The sequence below is a fragment of the Tachyglossus aculeatus genome, chromosome 14, assembly GCF_015852505.1.
Source record: "Tachyglossus aculeatus isolate mTacAcu1 chromosome 14, mTacAcu1.pri, whole genome shotgun sequence".
Lineage (NCBI taxonomy): Eukaryota > Metazoa > Chordata > Mammalia > Monotremata > Tachyglossidae > Tachyglossus > Tachyglossus aculeatus.
The window spans coordinates 32,618,081-32,645,268 of record NC_052079.1 but is presented as its reverse complement, the minus strand read 5'-3'; the positions used below and the strand labels follow the sequence as shown (position 1 = coordinate 32,645,268).

Sequence of the window (27,188 nt, the reverse complement as noted above, 5' to 3'; positions counted from 1 at the left end):
TGATCACCTTGTAGGCTCCCCAGCCTTAGAACAGTGCTTTGCACATAGTGAGTGCTTAATAAATGCCATTATTATTATTATTATTATTATAGTTCATTTGTTTTACCAAAGTGAAGTTTTAACTGCAATAACGCTAAAAAGCCAAAGAATATCATTCCTTCTCAATCGGGCTGACTAAAACGTGAATACTTGCCCAAAAATATCAGCAGAATCTTAACAGACCAAGTTCCAAAAATTCTATCATTACCCATGACCGCTACAAAATGTCTTTAAAATATTTTCTTTCATTTTTGCCAGCGCTCAGTCCTTTAGGCATTTAAGTCCTAAAGCCTCACAACAGCAAAAAATGCCACCAAGAACTCCCACCCTGGGATTAAAGGAACTGAGTGGTAGCAAAACTAAGCGATATCAGTTTCCCTTTCAAAACGAGAACACTTACAAATATGTAAAATGAAAACATAAAATGCATAAGGTACAAAGTGATACATCAACAACTAACAGTTTAGAGGGACATTTCTTGCATAGTAAGCTAGAAAAGCTAATTTTAAAAGTAAAGCAGCATTTCTGCACTTTGAATGAGATGTCAAAAAATTGTTAATGGAGCCACAGATACAGCACTCTCAAATTGAAAAGAAAGTTTTCATGCAATACTATCATAAAACAACAGGAAATTATGAAGGTGCTTTAGTACTCTGTAATATTAACAAAATCCAGACTATGAAAAGTCAATGCTGTCAACTATTTTTGCATACTTAGATCTCACTTGACACGAGGCCCTCACCAAGAATCCCAGTCTATGAGCAAATAATGGTGAGTTAAGGTGTCAAACTCAGAACTTCTTCTTTTGAGGATTATATGTTCAATTCATTCTTACTTGAATTTTTCATCAGTTCAACAAACTTTCATAGCCAACCATTTTTTGTAAACTTTTTCCTTTCAAAAAATGTATAAAATGTTTGCTATTCCCTAGAAAAATTGGTAAGTACATTAAAGCCATACTATGGAATTAATAAAATACCAGATGCACTTGAGGTTACAAAAGACAGAAAGCCAACACTCTTCACATGGGAAAACACACATCACATGGACAAAGAACACATATTAAAATACACTGCCTGATATCAAAAAGTGCATTAAAAATCTTTGCAGAGATGCAACCTTTAATCCTTGGATATTTTATAGGCAATGTACCTTGTATTTTTCAATGTAGCTTTTCTCATCATTGACAAATGATCACAGCCAAAGAACAAGGCAGACTCAAGTAATACTTTGTACGTTAAGCCATTTTCTTCTTTCTATCTACAACTGAGACATGTTCCGGTTTAAAGGGGCAAAATTGCTCTAATTGTCTCTCTTCCTAGGGCATCCCCTTTCTGAAGTAACAATCCTCCTACTTAACAGGTAACATCTGTGGAGTTGCTATTGATTTTGGTTAGAATTTCCGTTCCCCCTTATTTAAAGAAATAAAACTGTGGTATTGAGAATATAACAAGAACATGAAACCTTACTAAACCCTCAATCCCTACATTGTGTTTTAAAACCATTTTAGAACTTCTTAAGACTGTTTTCAATCCTTAGGCCATTCTTTCACTTTCAAACATCCATTGGAAACATCTATTTAAAATTATGTTACTTTAATGCTTTCCAATTATTTCTGAAGACTCACTTGGAATAATAAATGTACAAAGGAATGATTAACATAAACCTATGAGAAAAATCAATGACTGATAACCATTAACCATAAATAACATTTTATTTTAGAACCTAATATATATGATGTACTCTATAGGTGTGAAATATTTCTTACACATAGTCGGCATGTGAACACATATCAAACATTCATATATACACAAGGACAATGGTTTATGAGTAGTCCTGTGAATTCTAGATGCTCCATTGTTACTCCCTTAAATATCCCATCCTTTTGCTTTGATATATTCATTTTATCTGATCTTAACAAATAGTTGAAATGGGAACAATTGAAGAATATACCTTTGAAAGTACCATGCCTCTAACTGTGATGCATGACATTACCTGATTGAGTAGAAATCTTAAAAGGTGCATTTGCATTTTCATATTTCATTATGTGAGTTATTACTATTTATAGCGATACTTCAGTTCAGCCCCTTGAAAAAGAAATCTGCTTATGTCCTAAGTAGTAGACGCTGCATGATGAAATTTTCAACACATTTGCAATATTAAAATAATTCCACTGTTATGCATTATTATACAAAAATGTAAATATGGTATAAGAACCTATTTACAGAAAAGTAAGTTGAACCAAATTCCAAACATATTAAGAATATTTCAAACACCAATTTGGAAGCTTATGAGTTTCAACGTAATGAGTATTTTTCTAACAATTGATGACCAGCTAAGAGAAAAAAAAGTGTATTCAAATTGTTTAAATAAGCAAATGCTATATATTAAAATTAAATATGAAACAGCAGCATAGCACATGACTATGCCATTATATGTACAATGTTAGAATATTTGAAGTCATTCTTTATCAAAATTCTCATCTGTAAGGCAAACATTCAAATATCAAAGTACCATTGCTGAATAGGTAAAATAACATGACAATGACTAGACTGTGAGCCCACTGTTGGGTAGGGATTATCTTATCTGTTGCCAATTTGTACTTTCCAAGCATTTGGTACAGTGCTCTGCATACCGTAAGTGCTCAATAAATATGATTGAATAAATATGACTGAATGAACATGAGGGTCCAGTTATTTTAGTGGTTATACTAGTAATGAGAAACATGATTTTGATGACTTTGATTTTCTTCATTTTTTCTCAAAATTTCAATTATTCGATTTCAAAAAATTTCAGTATGATAGATGAATCTAAATACTGAACATATTTGTGCTGAAGATTTAAGAATAATAGAATCAACTTTCAATCTTCGTTATCTTTATGAAATACAAAGAAAGTATAGTTAACTCTGGTTCATACCTTCGAAGTAACCTACTCTGGCCGGCAGTGTCTTCCTTGGTGGTTTCACAGGGAGATGTTTATTTTCATTGTTTTTGAATAATGCCAGTCGCACAGCTGGGTCTAGAAGAAAAGAACAAGTTGAAACCAAAGGTCAAGTCTGGCTAACTCATTCCATTAAACAGCTATTTTTGATTAAGGGATTTAAAAGTGATCAAAATATACTCTATAGCAATTAACAGAATACAACAGTATTACCATTCATGAGTTATAGGGAAAGGTGAGCATGGACAACACTTGTTGATTCATTCTTTTGAATTTTAATTTGTATATTTACTGGATGAATCAACCTGTGCTGTTGAAAAAAAAATTCCAGAAGTGCATGGTGTAAAAGATAAAGGTACAATTATGAAATAAATATAGTTTTAATTTTTGGGTATTTCTAGGGTTTTTTAAGGTCTAAATGATAAAGGGAAATTAGTCAATAAAACAAATCATTTTTTTCTTACAAATTTACATAAAATCAGTCCTTTTATATATATATATATATATATATATATACACACACACACATATATACATATATATATACACATATCCAACAAATCAGTCTAAGATAATCTTAAAAAATCATTCTTATTCAGACCCTGCTTCTTTCATTTTACTGATCCTACCTATTTTAAAGTGGGGCAGGAAGAGAATGTCCCATTTGGGTCAAGGAAATGTTTATGTTAAACCAAAACAAAAGAATAATGAGTTTGATGAAGCTAGCAAAACGATATTGTGACAAAAATATTTTTATTGCTCCTCTAAACAGTCTTCTTCTCCCACTCGCACAATATACACTGTTCAGTAAAGTAAAATTTTCAGTAAAATGCTATTTTCTTCTCTTTTGCTTCTTGAATAATCTAAATGCATTTGTTCATTCAATTGTATTTATTGAGCAATTACTGTGTGCAAAGCTCTGTATTAAGCACTTGGGAGAATACAATACAACAAGAAACAGACACATTCTCTCCAACGAGCTATAAGAAGTGGCAGGGAAGCAGGAGAAGAACCAAATGACATCCCATTCCAGTAATAGTTACCGTTTTCCTAAGATCATTTCCTATTCCTAGAATAAAATAACAATAATTCTGATATTTGTTAAGCACTTACTATGTGCCAGGAACTATTCTAAGCACTGGGATAGATACAAGGTAGTCCCTGTCCCACATAAGGCTGAAAAGTGGCAGAGCTGAGCTTAGAACCCATGACCTGACTCTCAGGCTTGTGCTCTATCCACTAAATCATGCTGCATCTCCTATAAAGTTGAATATTGAAAGTGGTAGATTGAATTACGGGATTTTTGAGTATTGAATTAGGGGATTTTTGAGTATGTCAAACAATGTAATGTAGGAGTCAGATAAAAGGATGGTAGGTAAAACAGAGGAAACTGGAAGGGATATCCTTAGTGTAAGGGGAGTCACGTAGATTGGGTATGGAGGAGGCATCAATGGCAGTAAAAGTTTCTGCGTCATACCGAGTGAACAGAGTTACAAAATTTTTGCTCAATGGTTTGAGAAACTGATGAGTTTAATTAAAAAAAAAAACACACATGCACACACTAGAGTGCCTGACAGAAATCTCACAGAGACTGGAACCAATACAGGTTCAAAATTACAATATTTAAATATGAATAGAAAAATAATACACTATGCAGAGAATTCCAAGGCTTGTAAGAGTGATCTTTGTGCTCTGGGACATTTGCCCAATTACACGACTCAGACAATAAACTGACTTCAGATGGCACAAAAACAAAGCAATGACTTCCAAGTGAATTGACAGTTGAAAATTAAAAAGTCCCGCCTGAGTCAAAAATGCTGTCCGTGTTAGCAGAGACATGGGAGAGGCTGCCATGACTCTGTAACACTCAAGAGGATCAGAAGCTCCCCAAGAGAAATGATTTGGGGGTGGGGAGGGGCAGGTGTCAAGGCTACCCACATGATGTCATTATGTTATGCTGCAATACAACACAATGATGTCACCTGAAATGCAGAGCTGATTGATTAATGCGATGACATCATATGGAACTGGAGGGGCAGCAAAATAATCCCTGCCTCAGGTGGCGAGATGTCTGAATTCACTTTTGCACCGATGTTAAAGGCTACAAACCTGTTAATCTACTCTTTAATGTAAAAGCAGAACAAAGTGCTGGCTCAGTCACAGTCAAAGCGTAATTATTACTCCCTTAAAAAAAGTACTCACTATAACCTATCATATAATAATCTAATAAATTCCTATGCTTCTGATGATCTAGATATCTGACATTAATATCCAGTGGGAAGAGCACAGGATTGTGCATCATACTACTTACCTGCTGGGTGGCCTTGGGTAATTTAATTAATTTCTTGGTGCCTGAGTTTCCTCAGCTGTAAAATGAGGATTTAAAATGAGGATTAAATAACTATTCTCTTTCCCACTTAGAACTCTGAGCCCCATGTGGGACAGTGACTCTGTCTAATCTGACTACACCTACTCTAACACTTAGGAAGGACAGTGTTTGGCACATAGCTAGCACTGAGCAAATGCTATCATTATTATTATTGTTGTTAAGGTTATTTGGATCCAACAATGACTGTGAGAATGTGAGAATCAATAAGAATAATTGTGGCATTTGTTAAGCACTTACTACGTGCCAAGCACTGTTCTAAGCACTGGGTTAGATACAAGGTAGTCGTGTTGTCCCATGTGGGACTCACAGTCTTAATCCCTATCTTACAGATGAGGTAACTGAGGCACAGAGAAGTGGATTGCCTAAGGTCACAAGTGGTGGAGCTGGGAGTAGAACCCATGTCCCCTGAACCCCCAAGCCTGTGCTCTCAGTGTTCCCTAGTGGATAGAGCACAGGTTTGGGAGTGAGAAGGATCTGGGTTCTGATCCCGACTCTGCCACTTGTCTGTTGTGTGACCTTGGGGAAGTCACTTCATTTCTCTGCACCTCAGTTACCTCATATGTAAAATGGGGATTGTGACTCGTGAGCCCTATATGGGACAGGGACTGTGTCCAACACGATTATCTTGTATCTACCTCGGGGCTTAGTACAGTGTCTGGCATATAGTAAGTGCTTAACAAATACCACTATTATTATTATGTTGGCTCAAATCGGGTGTGGGGAAGGTTGCCTGGTGCTACACGGAATGAATTAGAGAGCAGTTATCACCATAGTTAGGATGTCCAGGATAGGTATTGGTCACAGCTGGGTCCTGTAGCTTCCACCCCCACCTCCTTTCTTCTTTTGTCCCATTCTCCCTCCTCCTCCCTGCCTTATTCCTGCCTGTCCCCTCCAGCCTCAGCCTTAAGTGCTTCAGCCCCGAGGGAACAGCAGAGCAACTGCTTATGAAAATCCTAGTGGAAAGAGCCTAGGCCTTGGAGTCAGAGGACCTGGGTTCTAATTCTGCTCTGCCAATTCCTCTGCCAACTGCTTGCTGTGTGACCTTAGGTAAGTCATTTCACTTCTGTGCCTCAGGGTCCTCATCTGTAAAATGGGGATTCGGAGTGTGGGCCCCATGTGGGGCAGGGTCTGTGCCCAACCTGATTTGCTTGTCTCCACCCCAGCACTTAGTACAGGGCTTAGCACACAGTAAGTCCTTAACAAATACCAGAGTATTATTATGATTATCTGTGCCTCAGTTTCCCAAACTGTAAAATGGGGATTCAATACCTGTTCTCCCTCCTACTTAAGACTGTAAACCCCAGGCAGAACAGGGACTGTGTCTGACCTAATTAACTTGTACTTACCCCAAAGCTTAGAATAGTGTTTGGCAAATAGTAAACACAACCATAAAGTACCATAAAACAAATGAACAAACATCTCCCAGCACTTAGGCAGTCAAGCTGCATTAGAGATTTGATGGATACTGCATGTTTCACTCGTACATGCCCAACATCCTCTGACTAGGTTTTTTTAATCTGGCCTGATCCAAGGGTGTCCATGGGCTGCAACAGAAAGATTGCAGGTTAGACAAGGTTGAGAGTTGTTTCAGTGGTTTGCTGCAGTGGATTTAAAGGGGAGGAATTCCCAGACAGAGGGAAGAACATGAACAAGGCATCAGGAGCAGGAGAATCAGGAGTGCAAATCTTTAGACGATGAGTTTGAGCAGAGAAAAAACTGTGAGCTGGGCAGTTGTGAGGAGAAAGAATCTAAATGTAGGATGGAGAAAACTGCAGACTCTTGAAGCCAGTGTTAAGAAGTTTTCCTTTGATGTGAACAAAAATGGGAAACCACTGCAGAGTTCAGAAGAGTGGAAAGACACTTGCCAAATTACATTTTGTGAACATGATCTAGGAAGTAGAGTGCATCATATATTAATCAAGGGGAAGATGGTGACTGGGAAAATAGTAACACTGACTCAGTAGTTTAATAATGAATTTCAGAAGAAGAAGCAGATCAGGGAAATATTGTGATAGAAGAACCAGTAGGGTGTATCAATTAATGAATAAGAGCCCTGAAAGTGGGAAATTGAGGATGACACCAAGTTTGTGACCTTCTAGGATAGGCAGGATGGTGTGTTGTATACTGAGATGGAAAAGTTAGGAAGAGGAGTGGGTTTAGGAGATAAGGTGAGTTCCGTTATTGATATGTTAACTTTGAGGCACTGGTGGGACATCCCATGTGGAGAAGTTCTGAAAGGAAGAGGAACTGTGAGATGGACTTTGTTAATGATGTTCATCTAGCTTTATTTCTATTTATTCTGATGACTTGACACCAGTCCACATGTTTTGTTTTGTCTGTCTCCCCCTTCTAGACTGTGAGCCCATTGCTGGGTAGGGAACGTCTCTATATGTTGCCAACTTGTACTTCCCATGGGCTTAGTACAGTGCTCTGCACATAGTAAGCACTCAATAAATACAATTGAATGAATGAATGAAAGAGAAGTTAGGGCTAGGGAGGTACATTTAGGAATCCTCTGTATAAAGCTAGTAGCTGAAATCATGCAGGCAGGCAAAGAAAGTGAGTGCAAAGTGACAAGGATTGGGAACCAAGTCCAGAACATTGCAGGGCACTCAGAGGTAAGGGGTGAAATGTGTAAGAAGAGCAAGCAAATGAAAAGGAATTGTCAGAGAGGTAGGAAGAGAACCAGGTATTTTCCATATTAGAATCAATCAATCAATTGTATTTATTGAGTGTAAACTGTGTCCAAAGCACTGCACTAAATGCTTGGGAGAGTACAACAAAACAATGTAACATACACAGTCCCTGCCTACAATGAGTTTACAGTCGAGAAGGGGAGACAGGCATTAATATAAATAAATACATTACGGATATATACATAAGTGCTGTGAGGCTGGGGGAAGGTGGTGAATAAAGAGAGGAAGTCAGGGTGATGCAGAAGGGAATGGGAAAAGAGGAAATGAGGGCTTAGTCCTCGGAAGACATGTTGGAGGAGATGTGCCCTTAATAGGACTTTGAAGGTGAGGAGAGTAATTGTCGATATGAAGAAGGAGGGGATTCCAAACCAGAGGCGGGACATAGGTGAGAGGTCAGCAGTGAGATAGACAAGATCTAGGTACAGTGAGTAAGTTCGCAGTGCAGGAATGAAGTGTGTGGCTGTGTTGATGTAGAAGAGTAGCTAGGTGAGGTAGGAGAGGGCAAGGTGATTGAGCATTTTAAAGCATACGGTAAGGACTTTTTGTTTGATGAGGAGTTGGATGGACAACCACTGGAGGTCCTCGAGGAATGGGGAAACATGGACTGAACATATCTGTAGAAAAATGATCCAGGCAACAGAATGGCAACAGAATTCTATTTATTTTATTTTGTATTCTATTTATTTTAATTTGTATTCCATTTATTTTATTTTGTATTCTATTTATTTTATTTTGTTAATATGCTTTTTTTGTTGTCTGTCTCCCCCTTCTAGACTGTGAGCCCGCTGTAGGGTAGGGACCGTCTCTATATGTCGCCAACTAGTACTTCCCAAGCGCTTCGTACAGTGCTCTGCACACAGTAAGCACTCAATAAATATGATTGAATGAATGAATGAATGAAATATGGACTGAAATGGGGAGAGGTCATAAGCAGGGAGGCCAGCAAGGAGGCTGATATAGTAATCAAGGTGGGATAGGATAATTGCCTGGATAAATGTGGTACCGCTTCGGATGGAGAGGAAAGGACAGATTTTAGCGATGATATGAAGGTTGAACCAAACGGATTTTGTGGTAGATCAAATATGTGGGCTGAATAAGAGAGGAGTCAAGGATAACACCAAGAATATGGGCTTGTGAGACAGGAAGGATGGTGGTGCTGTCTACAGTGATGGGAAAGTCAAGGGGGGAACAGGGTTTGGGTAGTTCTGTTTTGGACGTGTCAAGTTTTGAGGTGATGGAAGGATACCCAAGTAAAGATGTCTTGAAGGTAGGAAGAAATGCAAGACTACAGAGAGGGAGAGAGATCAGGGCTGGAGATGTGGATTTGGGAATCATCTACATAGAAGTGGTAATTGAAGCCATGAGAGAGAATGAGTTCTCCAAGAGAGAGGGTGTAGATAATAATAATAATGGCATTTATTAAGCGCTTACTAAGCACTGGGGAGGTTACATGGTGATCAGGTTGTCCCGCGGGGGGCTCACAGTCTCAACCCCCATTTTACAGACGAGGTAACTGAGGTCCAGAGAAGTTAAGAGACTTGCCCAAAGTCACACAGCTGACAGTTGGCAGAGCTGGGATTTGAACCCATGACCTCTGACTCCAAAGCTCGGGCTCTTTCCACTGAGCCAGGCTGCTTCTCTATGGTGAATACAAGGCCAAGAACTGAATCTTGAAGGCCACCCACAGTTAAAGGGTGGAAGACGGAGGAGGAACCCATGAAAGAGACTGCAAATCAGCAGCCAGAGAGACAGGAGGAAAACCAGGAGAGAACAGTATCAGTGAAGCTGAGGTTTGATAATGTTTCCAGGAGAAGGGGGTGGTTGACAATGTCACAGGCAGCTGAGAGGTTGGAGTGTGGAGTAGAGAACATTTGATTTGGCAAGAAGAAAATCATTTGTGACTTTTTAGAGGGTAGTTTGAGAGAAAACTAAGGTCTGCTAGCATTTTCAGGAAGAAGGGATGATCAACAGTGTTGAAGACAAGGAAAAGCTCAAGGAAGATTAGGAAAGAGTAGAGACTGCTGGTTTTTGATGATAATTATGTTACTGGTGACCTTAGAGTTTAATCTGAGGGCAGTGAAGGCGGTGAATATGTGATTATAATAGATAAAAAGGAGATGGTGGTGGTGGTTAGGGAGACAAAATAAAGGCAGTAAGTGTGCAGACAGAAAGGGAGATACCTGGAGGGAGCTGAAGGATCCAGAAAAAGCTTTCTGTTATAAGTAAAAGACAGATGTTAGCATATTTGAAGGCAGAGTCAGCGGAACCATCGAAGTGAAATTTTGAAGATATCAGCGTGGGAGAATCCATCTGGATATAATATAGTGAACCACGCCTCCTGGAATCACAAAGTAGCTGCAGACTAAAATGTTGCAAGTCCTGCCTTTGCAGTACAACACAAGAAGTTCTAGGGGAGCAATTTTTCAAAGACCTTAGAAAGCATTTGGCACCATCACCTGATCTGGACTTTGACAACTATTAAGCCAATTGGCTGTCCGTTTTTGGCAGTAGTTGTACCATTGTCTTCTCCAAGCTATACTCAACCATGCAAAGGCAATCAACAACAAATTCTGGCATGCAAACAGTAGAACATCATCATCACAACTACCCTTGTCACAGTCATCACCATGACTATCATCAACAGCATCTTCTGGGAAGAAGTATGGCCTGATGGAATGAGCTTCCATTAGTCAGGAATAGTCAGGAAACTATAACACTGGCCTGTTAGGTAACCTTGGGCAAGTCACTTAATCTCTTTACCTCAGTTCCATAAGGAGAAGGGGACATAAGAACTCTGCTATTCCTTCCTGTTAAATCACGAGCCCGTGGGTTCTGAGACTGGGTATAAATATATTTATGAGTACCTCTGATGGGATTACATAATTTAAGGATTGGGGAAATTAGTTAGAAAAGACTTTTAAGAGGAGATTTTGTGGGGACTTTAAATGCTGGGAGAGCTGTAGTATGATGTGAGGAGGAATGGGTGGGAGAACTGCAAGGGAATAGAAACAGGAGAGATCAATCAATGATATTTATTGAGCACTTACTGTGTGCAGAGCACTGTACTAGATGCTTGGGAAAGTATAATATAACAGAGTTGATAGACATGTTCACTGACCACGAGGAGCTTACAGTCTAGAGAGGAAGACAGACAGTGATATACATAAATTGTGAATACGTACATAAGGGCTATATGGCCGAGGGTAAAGTCAATAAATGGTACACATCCAAATGCAAGGATGATACAGAAGGGTGTAGGAGAAGAGGAAATGATTAGGGATTATGGATTAGTCATGGAAGGCCTCTTGGAGAATATGTGTTTTCAATATGGCTTTGAAGGTAGAGAGACTGGAAGTAGTAGGTGAAGAGAGCTGAAGGTGGGATGAGATGATTGAGAGTTTGTTGACAATAGTGAGGAATTTTCCTTTTCTTTTTTTCAATGCAGTGAGATACAAAAAGCCAGTTAGGAAGAGAGGAATTATTCATTCAATCGTTTTTCAATCGTATTTACTGAGCGCTTACTGCGTGCAGAGCACCGCACTAAGGGCTTGCAAGCAAACTGAGTGTTGCTTCCTTATGATGATTCATGCAGCACCATGTAAAATAGATTGGAGGGAGAAATACTGGAGTCAAGGTGACCAGCAAAGAAGTTGAAAATAATGATCAGCAATAACTGTGGCATTTTTAGAGTGGTTACTGTGTGCCAAGTATTATGCTAAGCACCGGTAGTCTTGCTGCAATAAATAAACCAGAGCTGGTACCAAATGGAAAGCAGTTGGGGTAGGAGGAAGAGTTGGATCAGGAAGCTTTTGTGCAACAAGAACCACTTAGTGGAAAGACCATGGGCTTGGGAGTCAGAGGATGGAACTTCTGATCCCACTCTGCCACTTGTCTGCTGTGTGACCTTGGGCAAGTCAATTAACTTATCTGTGCCTCAGTTACCTCATCCGTAAAATGAGGATTAAGACTGTTAGGCCCATGTGACAATGGGACTAGTAGACAATTCTGCTAGTCACGCTTTCATAAAATACCATTTTTTGGAATTAGATCTATCTGTGCATATTTCAGTTCAAAAGAAAAGACTAGCATTTTTAATTTAATGACTATTTCATGCATTTCAGTGAGTCAATCATATTTATTGAGTGCCTACTGGGTGCACAGCACTGTAGTAAGTGTTTGGGAGAAAAAACAATAAACAGACACATTCCCAGCTCACATTCTCTGCCTACAACGAGCTTTTAGTCTAGAGGGGAAGACAGGCACTAACATAAATGAAAAATTACAGATATGTACATAGGTGCTGTGGGGCTGGGAACTACTATCGTGGAAATGATCCAGAAAAAGATGAAAGTGGAGCATAAGATCTGGGGAACTTGAAATAGGAATACATTACAAAGGAGGGCAAAAATGATGAGAAGAAGCTCTGGAACTCAAAGATTACCAAGAGACTCATAAACATACATACATTCCCCTATGAAATACTAATCAATTAATCAATCAACCGTATTTATTGAGGGCTTACTATGTTGCCAACTTGTACTTCCCAAGCGCTTAGTACAGTGCTCTGCACACAGTCAGTAAGCGCTAAATAAATAAAACTGATTGATTAGAGAGCACTGTACTAAGTGCTTGGGAGAGCATAACATAACAATATATCAGACCTATATTCATGAACACTTTGTTCCAAAAAGGAGTTTCTGTGGTGACAAAAGCCAGTTTCATGCCATATGTGCCCAATTCCTATTATATAACCTGGCTTTGAAAGGTGACTGACCTGATTCAGGGGTGTTGCCTGTTCCTATCTAAATGAAAGTTTCTACTTTTTGCTCATAAATGATAGAGGATAAAGTGGTATTGCTGGAGTGGCATGGAATGTACTGCCCTCTGATGGACTCTCTTCAAGGTGTTGGGTTAGTATGTCTGCTCTCATATTTGGAGAAGCATTTGCCTCTACCTTGGATTTGTAAAACTTAACTCATGACGTGCGAAGTTCCTAGGCACATAACCAAAATGCCATTAATAAAACTGGCCTCACCTTTTCAGGGAATGGTTCACACAAGAGAATGTTCAGTGCTTTACATGATCTGATCAGCTGGTCTATGATGTACATCCTGACCTTTTATGGTTTTTATGTGTATGTCAAACTTAAACCACACTATATCTGACATGAAATCAAATGTAGGAGGAATTCAGGGGGAAACACCTTGGGATTCGAAAATTTTGAGAAGTAAAAGTTAAAGTGAGAACATTTTCACAGTTCCAGTGGAGTTGATTTACATGTCAGCTTATTGTTATACAGAAAGCACTTAACAAATGCCATCGTTACTCTCCCAAAAACTTAGTACAGTGCTTTGTGCACAGTAAGTGCTCAATAAATATGGATGAATGACTGAATGAATGTGATAATATTTCTGATTCCTCAAAATTTTAATCCAAAGCAGAAATAATCAACTTGTATCAAATGAGAATGATACAACTAAATTGAGTTTAATATTCTTATTGTGATAGAAAATTGTCATTGAAGATCCAATAATTGAAACTAAAAAAGACACAATAAAATTAAAAGTGAGGTATATGGCTTAAAGTTATAAAGTGGATAGTTGGGGGCATTCTATTTGCTACCCTGGTATGCCACCTTGTGACAAGTGTCTGAAGCTTCATTTTTGGTTGAAACAATCCCTTCAATTTTATTCCTTATATGGGTCGTGGTATTTGTTAAACATTTACTATATAGAAACATATATGGAAACATACATTATGTTTAATCATTTGAAAAATATGGCACTGTACTGAACTACTGATTGACCTGATTTATATCAATCAATCAATCATATTTATTGAGCACTTACTGTGTGCAGAGCACTGTACTAAGTGCTTGGGAAGTACAAGCTGGCAACATATAGAGACAGTCCTTACCCAACAGTGGGCTCACAGTCTAGATTTATATGACATTTTATTATGTCTTTAATGAACTCACAGAACGATGACATAGTTCAGGTTTACAAAGTTTATAAATCAGAGTTACAAATTTTCTTTAAATCACAGAAATTAGTATTACTTTATTGAGTAGTATCCAAAACGGCTCTGCAGTGCATTGGGTGGAAGTAATTTCTTAGATTAGCCCAATATTAAGGAAAACACAGGGCCACTATGAGCTTCTGGACAATGGAAACTCAAGGGCAAAGTTTACCCCCCAAATCGGCTCTCCTCAGGTAACACATGCTCCTGACATACCAGTGTCATTTCAGTACGATGCTACGGCTAAAAGAGATGGAGTTGTAGGAACGAAACAGGCGTACTGTTTGATCAGCCGCAGATGGTTTTGGTGAGCTCAATGAATTATCCACCCGAATAACCATGGTTTATACTTGGACATAGAGCTGAGAACAAGACTAGCCTCTATAGATAGAAGAATGAGGAACTTTTTAACATGGCAAATCAATTCAAGTGTAGAGCAACTATTGACTTCACGAGTTTTGAAATCAACAGCATGTCCTGACAAGGCCAGGGACTTTATACTCTCCATCCTTTCCTGTATAGTCTTCCCAGTGCTCAGTATAAAGCTTTGCCCAAGTAAGTACTCAAGTACTCAATATATATCATCAGTTGCATGGACTAAGTTCTTTAGTTTGCAAGAACATATAAATTAATTCAGATTGCAGATATTAAAGAGGCCAATTAAATGATATTTATGTTCAGTTATCCTTCCAAAGTTTCTCACAGTGTACGCTTTAGCTATCAAGTTCAAGCAGGAAATGCAAAACCTACTGGATATGCAAAAAAAAAAAAACCCACCAAAAAAACAAAAACTTATCAGAATGTTTTGTTACAAGAGAAATACAAATTGTAAAAACAGATCATTTAGATCTCTTCTTTAACATAATTCTAATTACAGTAATTTTTTAAATCTCTAACAAAATTATTTTTCACTTCAATCTGTCACAGAAGTGTATCCTTAACACAGGTTTCTGCTGACTCTTGAATTTCCTAGAATTTCTATGTTTTCTGTAATGTAATTCTAACTTAAATCCCAGATAAACATATTTAATCTATTTTTTGTTTTGACCTTGAGACATGTTTGATTACTGTACAGTAAAAAGCAAAGAACATAAATACCTAAACGTGAAACAATTTGAATTTGAAAGTCTTCTTTAAACTTAACTAGCTAAATTAAATAAAAAGTTTCAATCAGCTGAATGAATCTTGTTTCTTTCTTCACTGACATCTGCATACTCTCTGAACACATTTAATAAGTCAACTGACATGATAAGATGTATGTCAAGTGGGAAGGCATGATCTGAGCAGCAGCTAAAGAGAAAATAACCTGGACAGTTTCCAAATTCTTTAAAACTGTGCACTGAAGCTTAAATACCATAAATAATAACTGCACAGCAGGTGTCAACTTACAAAATTTCTACAACTGGCATCTAAGAACTTGGTGGATGTATGTAAAGAGCACTTTCTATAACCAAGAAATGAAAAATAAAAATTGAGCCTCTGATGTAATCATTTCCTGGGAGAAGACATCTGCAAAGAGAAATGAAGGTAACTGGAAGGAAATTTTACTCCCCAAAAGTCAGAAGGGACAGTGTCTAAAGGTAGTTACAATGGAAATACAACTTCTAGACAAGCAGGAGCATGAAAATGCAAACATTCAACGACTTACAAATTTCCCATATTTCTTTTTTCAGGAGCTGCACTTGCAGAAATGCATCAAATAATTTAGTAATGAAACAACAGCTTCCTTGAGACATCAAGGGTGGGCATGATCATGCTTGAACATTTGTGGTTTCATTTATCTGAGTTTTAAAGCTGAGTAACGCTTTAGCAGGCGCTTGTAGATATGCTCAGAAGGTATAGTATTAAATCTATACTGAATACATATACTTCTTGAATATATATTAGGATGAGTTACTCACCTAGTTTTTGATTTCTTGTTTTACAGGACTTCATTTTCTTGGCCCTTTTTAGCATTAACTGGGCAGTAGAAATATTTTTAAAACCCCTGTAGGAAGGTGATGGTTCATTAAATGTGTTTATAAGTGATAATTATGCAAACACGTAGAATTTATTCACATAAGTAGGAGTTTTTTATAATATCCAAAATGGTACTTCAGAAATATTCAGATTTTTATGGACAGACAGAAATTCTAGTTTAATTGACAGTCAAGGAAATTCCACAAATTATTTTGAAATCTAAAAGACATCAACTTATCTCAACTAACTATAGGTTTCAAGTCATTTGAAAAGCAAACAAAGTATATTCACATACCATTCTTCTGAAATTTGTTCTTCTTTTTCAGATTTTGATGGAATTTTCTTGCAACTCTTCAAATCGGATTGACAGGACAAACTTCCACTTTCTGATCTGACAAGAGAAAACTGCTCTTAACTGAGTTAGTTTGAGTAGGGCTGTAAAGTTTGCAGGTTTTGCTAAATGGCAAACTGTTAATGACTTCCAAAACTCAGAAATAAAATCTATTTTAAATGACAGAAGAACATTTTATCTTGGAAGGTAATTAAATTCTGCCATCAATTCAAAATGTTTACATTTCAATTACTTGAAGCACATTTCAATCCATTTCTGCAAAGGGCTGTAGCACTGAAGGATTTTTATTTAAATTCTTATCTTCACTAAATTATCTCAAGTTGAATGACCACTTATGAAGCATACTTAGATTAAAAACTTGCTTTAGACTATTTAATCCACCCACCTTATACAATTTAATTAAATAAAAACCTAACTGAAATTCTGCTTTGATATTGTAATCGTGCCTACTCGAACAAATTTAAAAGAGGAAAAAAACCACTTGAAATTACCTCTACTACTTCTAATTTTTGCTCATGGAGCGAGATTGTTTTCAGTACTGTCTAAAACTATTATTGATTGTACTTACTTGCTACTAAGCTGAGCGCATTCTTGCGAAAATGAATTTTCTCTCTTATTACACTGCCAAGCTTGAGGCAGCTGCCTGGTTAGGTTAGGTGAATTGTCATCATTTCTTAAATATTCAGGATGCTTATCAGAAAGGAAAAGGTTAGAATAAATGATACAATTCTTGGAGTTGGTGTGCATTTCGAACTTCTATTGAATGATGCATAACAATCACCCGAGCATTTTGAAGGAGCTGTTAGACTGAAGAGGGAGCATTTTCGACATTACTGTAAAAACAAAGTGATCATGAAAAGAAAATTTATGAAATACACATATAAATTCCCTTTGTTGTAATGGGGAGGAAAATGTAATTTGGAATAGCTTGCATTTAGTACAATGAATAAGTACCATAAACTAAAAAAAGCCAGAAATATTAAACTTCAAAGTTTATCAAATAAATAACAGGCATTAGAGTTCATTGACCTTTAACTGAAAATCCTCAGCTGTTGTCATCTAATGCAGGGTTTCGTATTTTTAAACTATTATGTCAACAATTTTTAATCCATGGCCAAACATGCAGCTGAGGTATATCATCATTTTTTTTTTGCTACTGTGAAGTAAAGTGTTGAAAGAAATCCAAAATAAAGAAAAAATTTTGAAGCAAATGAAAGAAAAATTACATGAAAAATCGCATCTGGGAATGAAGAGGAAGTTAGAGGCTTCTAAAAGTAATCATGTTTTTCAAGTCAATAAATTGAAGTATTTATCACCCAAGTGTAGCATAACTCTAAGGAACGAACAAAGACCGACAACTAAGAAATTTCCATGACATGTTACCTTTGGCCAGTGCAGCTGGCCTGAGATAAGCAGTGTTTTTGAAGGGAGGCGGGTGGACTCTGACTTTGGCCATTCTTTTTCTAGGGCAGTCTGTGTGAATGAGGAAAGTCAAAAAATGCTCTGATAAAATCAATTTAATTTAGATAACTTTTACCAAGGCTCCTTAAGCTGATTTAGTCCTGCATGTATTGCTAAAGCTCTCATGTCATACATCAAAATTTTCACTTGCAGGGATCTCTTCATCCTCATAATCACTGGATAGGTGTTACAATGAAATATATAATGCCACCATTTTTACAAAAAAAAAATATCATGACAAGACTCTTTGACCCCAAGTGCCTAGTAAAATGATAAATTAGATGTGCAAAGAGTTGAAAATTTTATGACTTTATTGTACATATCTCCAAAACTTTGGTAACTATTTCTCTGAGACAAAACACATCTCCATTCACTTTTTTCCCCAAAACGTTTGGAGCACTTCTGGTGATCTTCTGAAATATTCAAAATACTCAAAATATTCAAAATATGCATTAATATCTGAGTTAAACTAGAACACCATTCCAGGTACACAGGTGGATGTGCACTTTGGGAAACCACTTAACCTGGTTAAAGCAACACTCCCTTAGTATTATGACAATCGCTGCCTGCCATGATAATTTTGAATAAAAATTTAGTTAACATTGGAGAAATGTGACTTAGCTCTGGTTAGAATATGTGGGTTCAGAACTGAGACTTTAAAAAATGTTTTGAAATTTGGGGTAAAATATGACCCCAAATTAATATCTGTAAAGTCAACAGCAAAATCATTTTTTTAAAAACATCTACAAAGCACAGATCTCTGTACCAGGCACTTGGGATATATGGAAAAAATGTAATTGCAAACCATGCAAATCATGAGAAGGAATGATTTAGATGGTAAACTCCTTGAGTGCAGGGTTCATGTCCATTGTTTCCACTGTACTCTCCCAAACACTTAGTTAAATGATCAATGGATGCTACTGGTTGATTTATCTAAACCTTGAAAAGTCACATAAAAACAACCACAAGACACTAATAATAATAATTGCTCATTTTAAGCACTTCATATGTGCCAAGCATTGTATTAAATTCTGGGCTAGAATAGAGATAATCACGTTCCTTTAGTAACTATTCTAGTGTTTGGAAGTTTTGATTTCAAAATGCTTTCTGAAAAATAGCTCCATCTTATCAAAATTAATTAAGCTTGATATTAAAATCAATTTACAAATGTAAGTTTTTTTGGTATTTCTCTCACAAATGATGGCATGTAATTCCCAAGTAGGATCGCAATTTGTGGCTGTATAAACTTGCTCTTTTGCTTACTATCTCCTTTCTATTACTATCTTGTGATGTGTGTGAGTTATCCTTAGAATTTCAGTTATTTGGAACAGCTGTCCATGCAACGCAGTTTATCCACTTTTATCAAAATTCACCTTGTGTAATATTTTACCCAGACTACAGTGAGCTCTGGGATAGATAAAAGGTAGATTGGACACAGCCCGGGGCCAAGACGGGTTTCACAATCTAAGGGGAAGAGGGAACAGATATTTCAATCCCATTTTATAGATGATGAAACTGAGACACCAGGACATTAAGTGACAATGATGGCAAGCAGTGCAACCAGGACAAGAATCCTGGTGTCCGGATTCCCAGTCCCATGCTCCTTTCACTAGGCTATTCATTCATTCAATCGTATTTATTGAGCGCTTACTGTTTGCAGAGCACTGTACTAAGCACTTGGGAAGTACAAGTTGGCAACATATAGAGACGGTCCCTACCCAACAATACTAAATAATAATAATATATGCTATACATAAATAATATATTATGCTATGCCATCAGGCAAAAACTCCTCACCCTCAGCTTCAAGGCTCTCCATCACCTTGCCCCCTCATACCTCACCTCCCTTCTCTCCTTCTACAGCCCAGCTCGCACCCTCCACTCCTCTGTCATTAATCTCCTCACCGTGCCTCGTTCTCGCCTGTCCCGCCATCGACCCCCGGCCCACATCATCCCCGGCCTGGAATGCCCTCCCTCCGCACATCCACCAAGCTAGCTCTCTTCCTCCCTTCAAAGCCCTATTGAGAGCTCACCTCCTCCAGGAGGCCTTCCCAGACTGAGCCCCAATGAAGCTGTAGCACCCCAACTTCCACATATGCCAGGTTTATCCAACTGTCTCCAGTTTCTCTAGGTGTTCCTGCATCATCTGCCCATTGATCTTGTAGTCAAGCAGAGATTGGGGTTTTGTCATGTCGGGTGGTGTGAGAGTCAGGCCTCAGATCTACGGCGTTTTCATGGACTGAGTAGCAGGAACTAAAATTGCATTCCAATTTCACGTATCCTCTTCCAATTGCAGAGGTGGGAGTTTAGTGCACAATGGTCAGTAGGGGACAGTGCTCTGATGGTGTACTTCCCAAGCGCTTAGTACAGTGCTCTGCACATAGTAACTCAATAAATATGATTGATGATGGTGGGTTAGTAAACAAAGCCTTAGAGCCCCATGCAACATGGCTTCATTCATTTGTGCATTGGTTATAGTAATAATAATAATGATGGTATTTGTTAGGCGCTTACTATCTGCAAAGCACTGTTCTAAGCACTGGGGAGGTTACAAGGTGATCAGGTTGTCCCACGGGGGGCTCACAGTTTTAATCCCCATTTTACAGATGAGGTAACTGAGGCACAGAGACTTAGTGGACAGTAGGCGGAGTCGGGATTTAAACCCATGACCTCTGACTCCAAAGCCCGTGCTCTTTCCACTGAGCCACGCTGCTTCTCTACGTTACAATGCACAAATCCATGCACAATGCACAAATCCATTCATTTGTGCATTTGTGCTTGGGCAGTTGGACTGCAGTCTCCCTTTTAAAGAGGGGACTAATCTGTTGTGGTAATTATTCATTCACATCTGCCAACTTCATTATTAATCTGAATGCCACTTAATAACCTAAGTGCATCATATCCCTGAATGTTTCCTATGACCCCAATTCCCCCTAACATAAACCCTGTCTTTCCCTGCTTAGGCCCCTCCTCCCTCTGACAAACTCAGAGCCCTTGCTCCTCCCCACACCCTGCCACCCCAGCTTTGAGCTCTTCTTTTCCTTTCATTGCAGCTACAGGGTTGGCTACTTGAAGATGTGAATGCAACTCTCAGCAAAAGAGATGTTTACCAACTTTTAAATTAATAGTCAAAGTTTGTTGAACTCTTTTTCAATTTAGTTTTTTGTATTTGCTATTAAGGCTATGGATTTCAATGGCGTTTCACATTTCTTTAACCTTTAATACATCTTATAATAATGATGGCATTTATTAAGCGCTTACTATGTGCAAAGCACTGTTCTAAGCACTGGGGAGGTTACAAGGTGATAAGGTTGTCCCACGGGGGGCTCACAGTCTTCATCCCCATTTTACAGATGAGGGAACTGAGGCCCAGAGAAGTCAATTGACTTGTCCAAAGTCACACAGCTGACAATTGGTGGAGCCGGGACTTGAAACCATGACTTCTGACTCCAAAGCCCGGGCTCTTTCCACTGAACCACGATTTGGAAATAGCAAAGGGATTTTAGAAGACAAAATGGGAAAAATTATTTAGGAGGATCGTAAGCACAAATGATGAAACACAACTAAGGCCCTGGATTTATAATTAAAGTCCAATTAGCTAAGGTGAAGCACATTTAGCACTACCATAAACATTTAGATAAAAGAAGTTATCTTGGGCCAAAAGCAATAAATGCATCACTTTTTAAAAAAGCATGTTTTCTTCTATTAGTTTTTTCCTCCAGGAATGTATAATATATCCTGTAAAGCTTGAAAAATGCTTGAAAACATTTCTATTGAATATTTCAAATACTGTCTTTATTGAGTTTTAGTTTCTACTTATTTGACCTTGGGATTGGATATGTTTACTTGGTAAAAATTAACAAACAATTGTCGAAAAGATTTTGAATATTTATGCTGCTTCACCAGAATAAAATGTGATCAACAGACTTGTAATCCATCCCTCTGAGAAAAGGTAATTCCATTAGACCAGTATGGAACGTTGGACCCTTACAAAAATACCTCAAGTGGAAGATGACTTTATACATAGGATGGCACTAAGTACAAAACCAACATTATTTTTAACATTAAGGGGTGCCTAGAGTTATTTTTTAAATGTAGATTGAGTCTGTGGGAACACAGAGAGTCTGCAGAGGCCCATTCCTCTGTGAATTTGAGGGATTTTCGACTTCTCTCTCTTGCACTGCAAGCTCACTCCCCTGTCTTTCTGGTGACCCCAAACACCTCTCTACTCTAAATATATTTGTATAATTTTGATTTACTTTTATATAGCTCCAATGTCATGTGCCTCACTGCTATTGCTATTGCTCTGACCCTTTATGTGCCTGATGTTCCTCGGCTCCTGGATTGCAAAATCAGGACTCTGGTTGGGTCGGGATGGGAAAGAATGGGCAGCAGTGGCAGAGGAAGAGAAGGGAGGGGGACTTGGTCGAGAAGACTAAAGGCTCCCGTGATCTCTGCACCGTAGAACAGGCGTCCCTGATTTGTTTGGTGGCTGCAACAAAGGGGAAGAAGGAGTGAAAAAGGGATGGGTGCAGAGACTCTGTGATTGACACTGGGAAGGAATGCATCATCAGGTAGGGCCTAAACAGGCGGAGACAGAGTTTAGGCAGGGGAAATGGGGACATAAACAGGATCTTGGCATGGGGTTATGGGAATATGACACATTTAGGTTATTAGCAGGAAATCAAGTGGAAAATAGAGTTGACAGAGGTGAATAAACAATTGACATAACAGATAATCCCTTCTTTAAAGGTTTTACAAAAAGGAAAATTTGCTGGGTAATCAAGTAACTCATTGTACAGAGCACTTGGAAGTGTACCACAGATACGGAAGGTACAACATAAGTAGCCATATCAGGGTAATACTAATAATAATGAGGGTGTTTGCAGTATTTATTAAGCAATTACTATATGCCCCGGGGCACAGTCAACATAATCAGGTTGGATACAGTCCCTGATCTACATGAACTTCAAAATGTCAGGGCACATTTAGCACATATGAGTTAGAACTGGGTTATACATGAAAATGTCCTGTGATTCAACTCCTTAGAGAAAACTACATCTGATACATCTTTTTAATGATATTTGTAAAGAGCTTCCTATGTGCCAGCCATTGTACTAAGACCTGGGGTAGATACAAGCTAATCAGATTGTACACAGTCCACGTGCCACATTCATTCATTCATTCATTCAATCATATTTACTAAGTGCTTACTGTGTGCAGAGCACTGTACTAAGTGTTTGGGAAAGTACAATACATCGATAAAGAGAGATAATCCCTGCCTGCAATGAGCTCACGGTCTTAATCCCTATTTTATGGATGAGGTAACTGAGGCATACAGGTGACTTGCCCAAGGTCACACAGCAGACAAGTGATCAAGCTGGGACCAAAACCCAGGTCCTCTGATTCCCAGGCACATGCTCTATTCACTTAGCCACATTGCTTCTCAATGACAAGAATTCATAAATTCATTTTGTATTTCTTTAAGTTTCTGGAATTTTTGTTTTTAGAATGCTTTCTGTAAAATAGTTCCATTTAGCAGAATTGCTTAAGCATAATAATAATAATAATAATAATACTTGTACTTCCCAAGCACTTAGTACAGTGCTCTGCACACAGTAAGCACTCAATAAATACTATTGAATGAATGAACGAATGAATATAGTTTTTTCGTTAAATGTTTACCATGTACCAGACATCGCAATAAGCTCTGGAGTAATTACAAGATAATCAGGTTAGATACAAATCCTGTACCACGTGGGGATCACAGTCTAAATAGGAGGGATAACAGGTATTGAATCCTCATTTTTCCAACAAGGAGACTGACACACAGAGTAATTAAGTGACTTGCCCAAAGTCACTCTGTAATAAACTCAATTTACAAATTTCAGATAAATGACATTATGCATTTCCCAAGTGGGACAGCAATAAATAGCTGTATTACCTTGTTGTTGTTGCTTTTTTGCTTACTATATTAGAAAATCCATCACTATTACATTACCATCTTTGTAATTTCAGTTCTTTAGAAAAGCTAGTACGTGCAACTCCAATAATCCTTGTCTATCACCGAAAGTCATCTTATGTAATGCTTTACCTAAGTTACAGTGAGCTCTGGGATAGAAAAAACTAAACTGAACACAGCCTTGGATCCATTTGGGGAGAACAGATAATTCATACCCATTTTATGAATTATGAAATTAAGGAATCAAGAAATTAAGTGACTGCCTAAGGTAACAAAGTTGACAAGTAGTGAGGATGAGAATCCAGGTCTCTAGACTTTCAGGCCTGTGTTCCTATCACAAGGTTACAATATAATAATAATAATAACAATAATAATGAAAACAACAATAAGGTGAATTTGTTAAATGCTCACTATGTTCTAAGCACTGTACTAAACAATGGGATCGATAGAAGATCATCAGGTTGGAACTGACACAGTCCCTAAACCCACATGGGCACACAGTTTAAGTGGGAGGGAGAACAGGAATTTTAATCCCATTTTAGAAATGAGGGAACTGTGGTACAAAGATGTTAAGTGACTTGTTCAAGGTCACAGAGAAGGCAAGTCGTGGAGCCGGGAAGAGAACCCAGGTCCTCTGACTCCCGGAGCCCATTCTCTTTCCATTAGGCCATGCTTCTTCTCTACGGAACTAATAACATTCTGAAGTCTCCTTTTGGCCCTGATACACTGCCATGTGCAACTTATTTGGCCTGTTCAACTATTGTAACAAACAGAGTAAAGGATAAGGCTAAGTCAGAGAACAACAAGTCAAAAAAGATGAGATGAATGCAAGTTATTGATTACCAAATTTAAAGACTATTGAATATTTAAAGAAAGATACGCAACTTTTGCAGGCAAAACAGGCAAACATGCCAAATAGATTTGGCACAAATAATAGACATTGTTATTTCTTGGTCCCAGAAACAGAATTCATTTAATCTTTCTCCCTGTTCATGAAGTATATTACCCATTTAATTGATAATTAGATAAATACATCAATCAATCAATCAATTGTATTTACTGAGTGCTTACTGTGTACAGCGCACTGTACTAAGCGCTTGGGAAGTACAAGTTGGGAACATATACAGACAGTCCCTACCCAACAGTGGGCTCACAGTCTAAAAGGGAGAGAGAGAGAGAGAGAACAAGACCAAACATACTAACAAAATAAAATAAATAGAATAGATATGTACAAGTAAAATAAATAAATAAATCAATAGAGTAATAAATATGCACAAACATATATACATATACATGTTATGAATCACACTTTTGAGGGGTAAACAAAAATATAAGTAGGAGATATGAATCACTATATGATATTACTTCTGGTTCTTGTACTTGAGCATAAGAAATGAAAATATAAAAAGGCTATAGAAGAAAGAGTTTCAACACTTCCCGCCTTTCTTCCCTCTCTGACTGCCATCTTCAACCACTCACATTCTGCTGCTTCCACAATTCCCTTATCCTAAAATGCTTCTCTGGATCCTACTGCACCATCCACCTATCTCCCTAAATCCCTCCTCCCAATCCTGTCCAAATTAATGAAACAGGCCCAATTTCTCTCTTCTAACTCCTTTGCTGACCCTCCACAATCTAGTTATCGCCCCCTTAACTCAGTTGAGACTGCCTCCTTCAAAGTCACTGATTGATGCCAGATCTGGACTCGACTCCATCAATCCACCAATCAACCAATGGCATCCATTGAGCACTTACTAGTTACAAAGTACTGTACTAAACCCTTAGGAAAGTAGAACGAAAAAGCGCTGGTAGACACAATAACTACCCTCAAGGAGCTTGCGTTCTAATGGGTCATGCTACTCCATGACCTCTTAGCTGCCTTTGACATTGTGGAACACGTGGCTCAGTGGAAAGAGCATGGGCTTTGGAGTCAGAGGTCATGGGTTCAAATCTAGCTCCGCCAATTGTCAGCTGTGTGACTTTGGGCAACTCACTTCACTTCTCTGGGCCTCAGTTCCCTCATCTGTAAAATCGGGATTAAGACTGTGAGCCCCCCCTGGGACAACTGGATCACTTTGTAACATCCCAAGCACTTAGATCAGTGCTTTGCACATAGTAAGCACTTAATAAATGCCATTATTATTATTATTATTATTCTCCTGAAACCACTATCTAACCTCAGATTTTTTTTCCTCTCCTGGTTCTCTTTAAATCTTTTTTGGCTGACTCTATTCAGTTTCACTTGCTGGCTCCTCCTCTGCCTCCCACTTTGTGACTGAGATTTCCCTCAGATCCAGGGCTAGCTTTCTTTCTCTCCTCTATCTACATTTACTTCTTTGAGGAGCTCACCTGCTTCCATGGCTTCATCTAACAAATCTGACTTGCTAGTCCTGACTTGCTTCTTTGCAATCTTGCATTTTCTCCTGACTCTAAGACATTTCTACATAATAATGATTATATATCATCAGTATTATTGTTCTTATTATTGTATTTAGTAAGCACATATCATATTTAGGAATTCCTAAATACGAGGGAGAAGAGATATTGAATTCCCATTTTAGAGATGAGGAAACTGAGGCACAGAGAAGTTAAATGACTTGCCCAAGGTCACAAAGTGGGCAGGGGACAGAGCTGAGATTAGAAACCAGATCTTCTAACTCTCAGGCCTCTACTCCTTCCACTAGGTAATGCAGCTTTTACACGTACAAGCTCCTTGGGAACGGGGTGCATGTCTACCAACACCATTGTATTGTACTCTTCCTCACGCTTATCACAATACTCAGCATAAGGTAAGTGCTCAACAAATACTCTTGATTGACTTATTGACTGATTGAATGATTATTCATTCAATCATTCAATTGTATTTATTGAGCATTTACTGTGTGCAGGGCACTGTACTAAGCGCTTGTGAAGTACAAATCGGCAACATATAGAGACAGTCCCTACCCAACAACGGGCTCACAGTATAGGAAAGGGAGACAGACAACAAAACAAAACAAATAGACAGGTGGCCTTTCCAAGATCTCTAGAATACACCCTTTCCTCTCCAACCAAAATGCTATTCTGCTGATCCAAGTACTTATTTCCCACCTTGACTACCTAACATCAGTATCAGGCTCAGCATCAATCTCCTTGCTGAACCACCCTGCCTCCTTCCTCTCCTCTCTGTAGTCCATACTTCACTCTGCTGCCTGGATCACTTTTTTGGAAAAAAACCCAAAACACTCAGTCCCTATCTCCCCACTCCTCCATAACCTTTAGTGGTTATTCAATCACCTCCGCATCACCCAGAAACTCCCTATCATTGACTGTTAAGCACTCGACTGCCCTCTCCCTCCGATCTTACCTCACTGATCTCCTACTACAATC

General features: G+C 38.3%; 1 protein-coding gene across 1 annotated transcript in view; it reads right to left on the bottom strand.

Annotated features, from left to right (window-relative positions):
- LRRIQ1 (leucine rich repeats and IQ motif containing 1) overlaps nt 1-27,188 on the bottom strand; it is a 174,630-nt gene that overhangs the window by 66,115 nt on the left and 81,327 nt on the right. Inside the window, exons 18-21 of the mRNA XM_038756452.1 lie at nt 16,965-17,086; nt 16,340-16,435; nt 15,987-16,072; nt 2,959-3,060 (exon numbers count right to left, since the gene is read on the bottom strand). Coding sequence (XP_038612380.1) covers nt 2,959-3,060; nt 15,987-16,072; nt 16,340-16,435; nt 16,965-17,086 — 406 coding nt within the window. The remainder of the gene's footprint in view (nt 1-2,958; nt 3,061-15,986; nt 16,073-16,339; nt 16,436-16,964; nt 17,087-27,188) is intronic.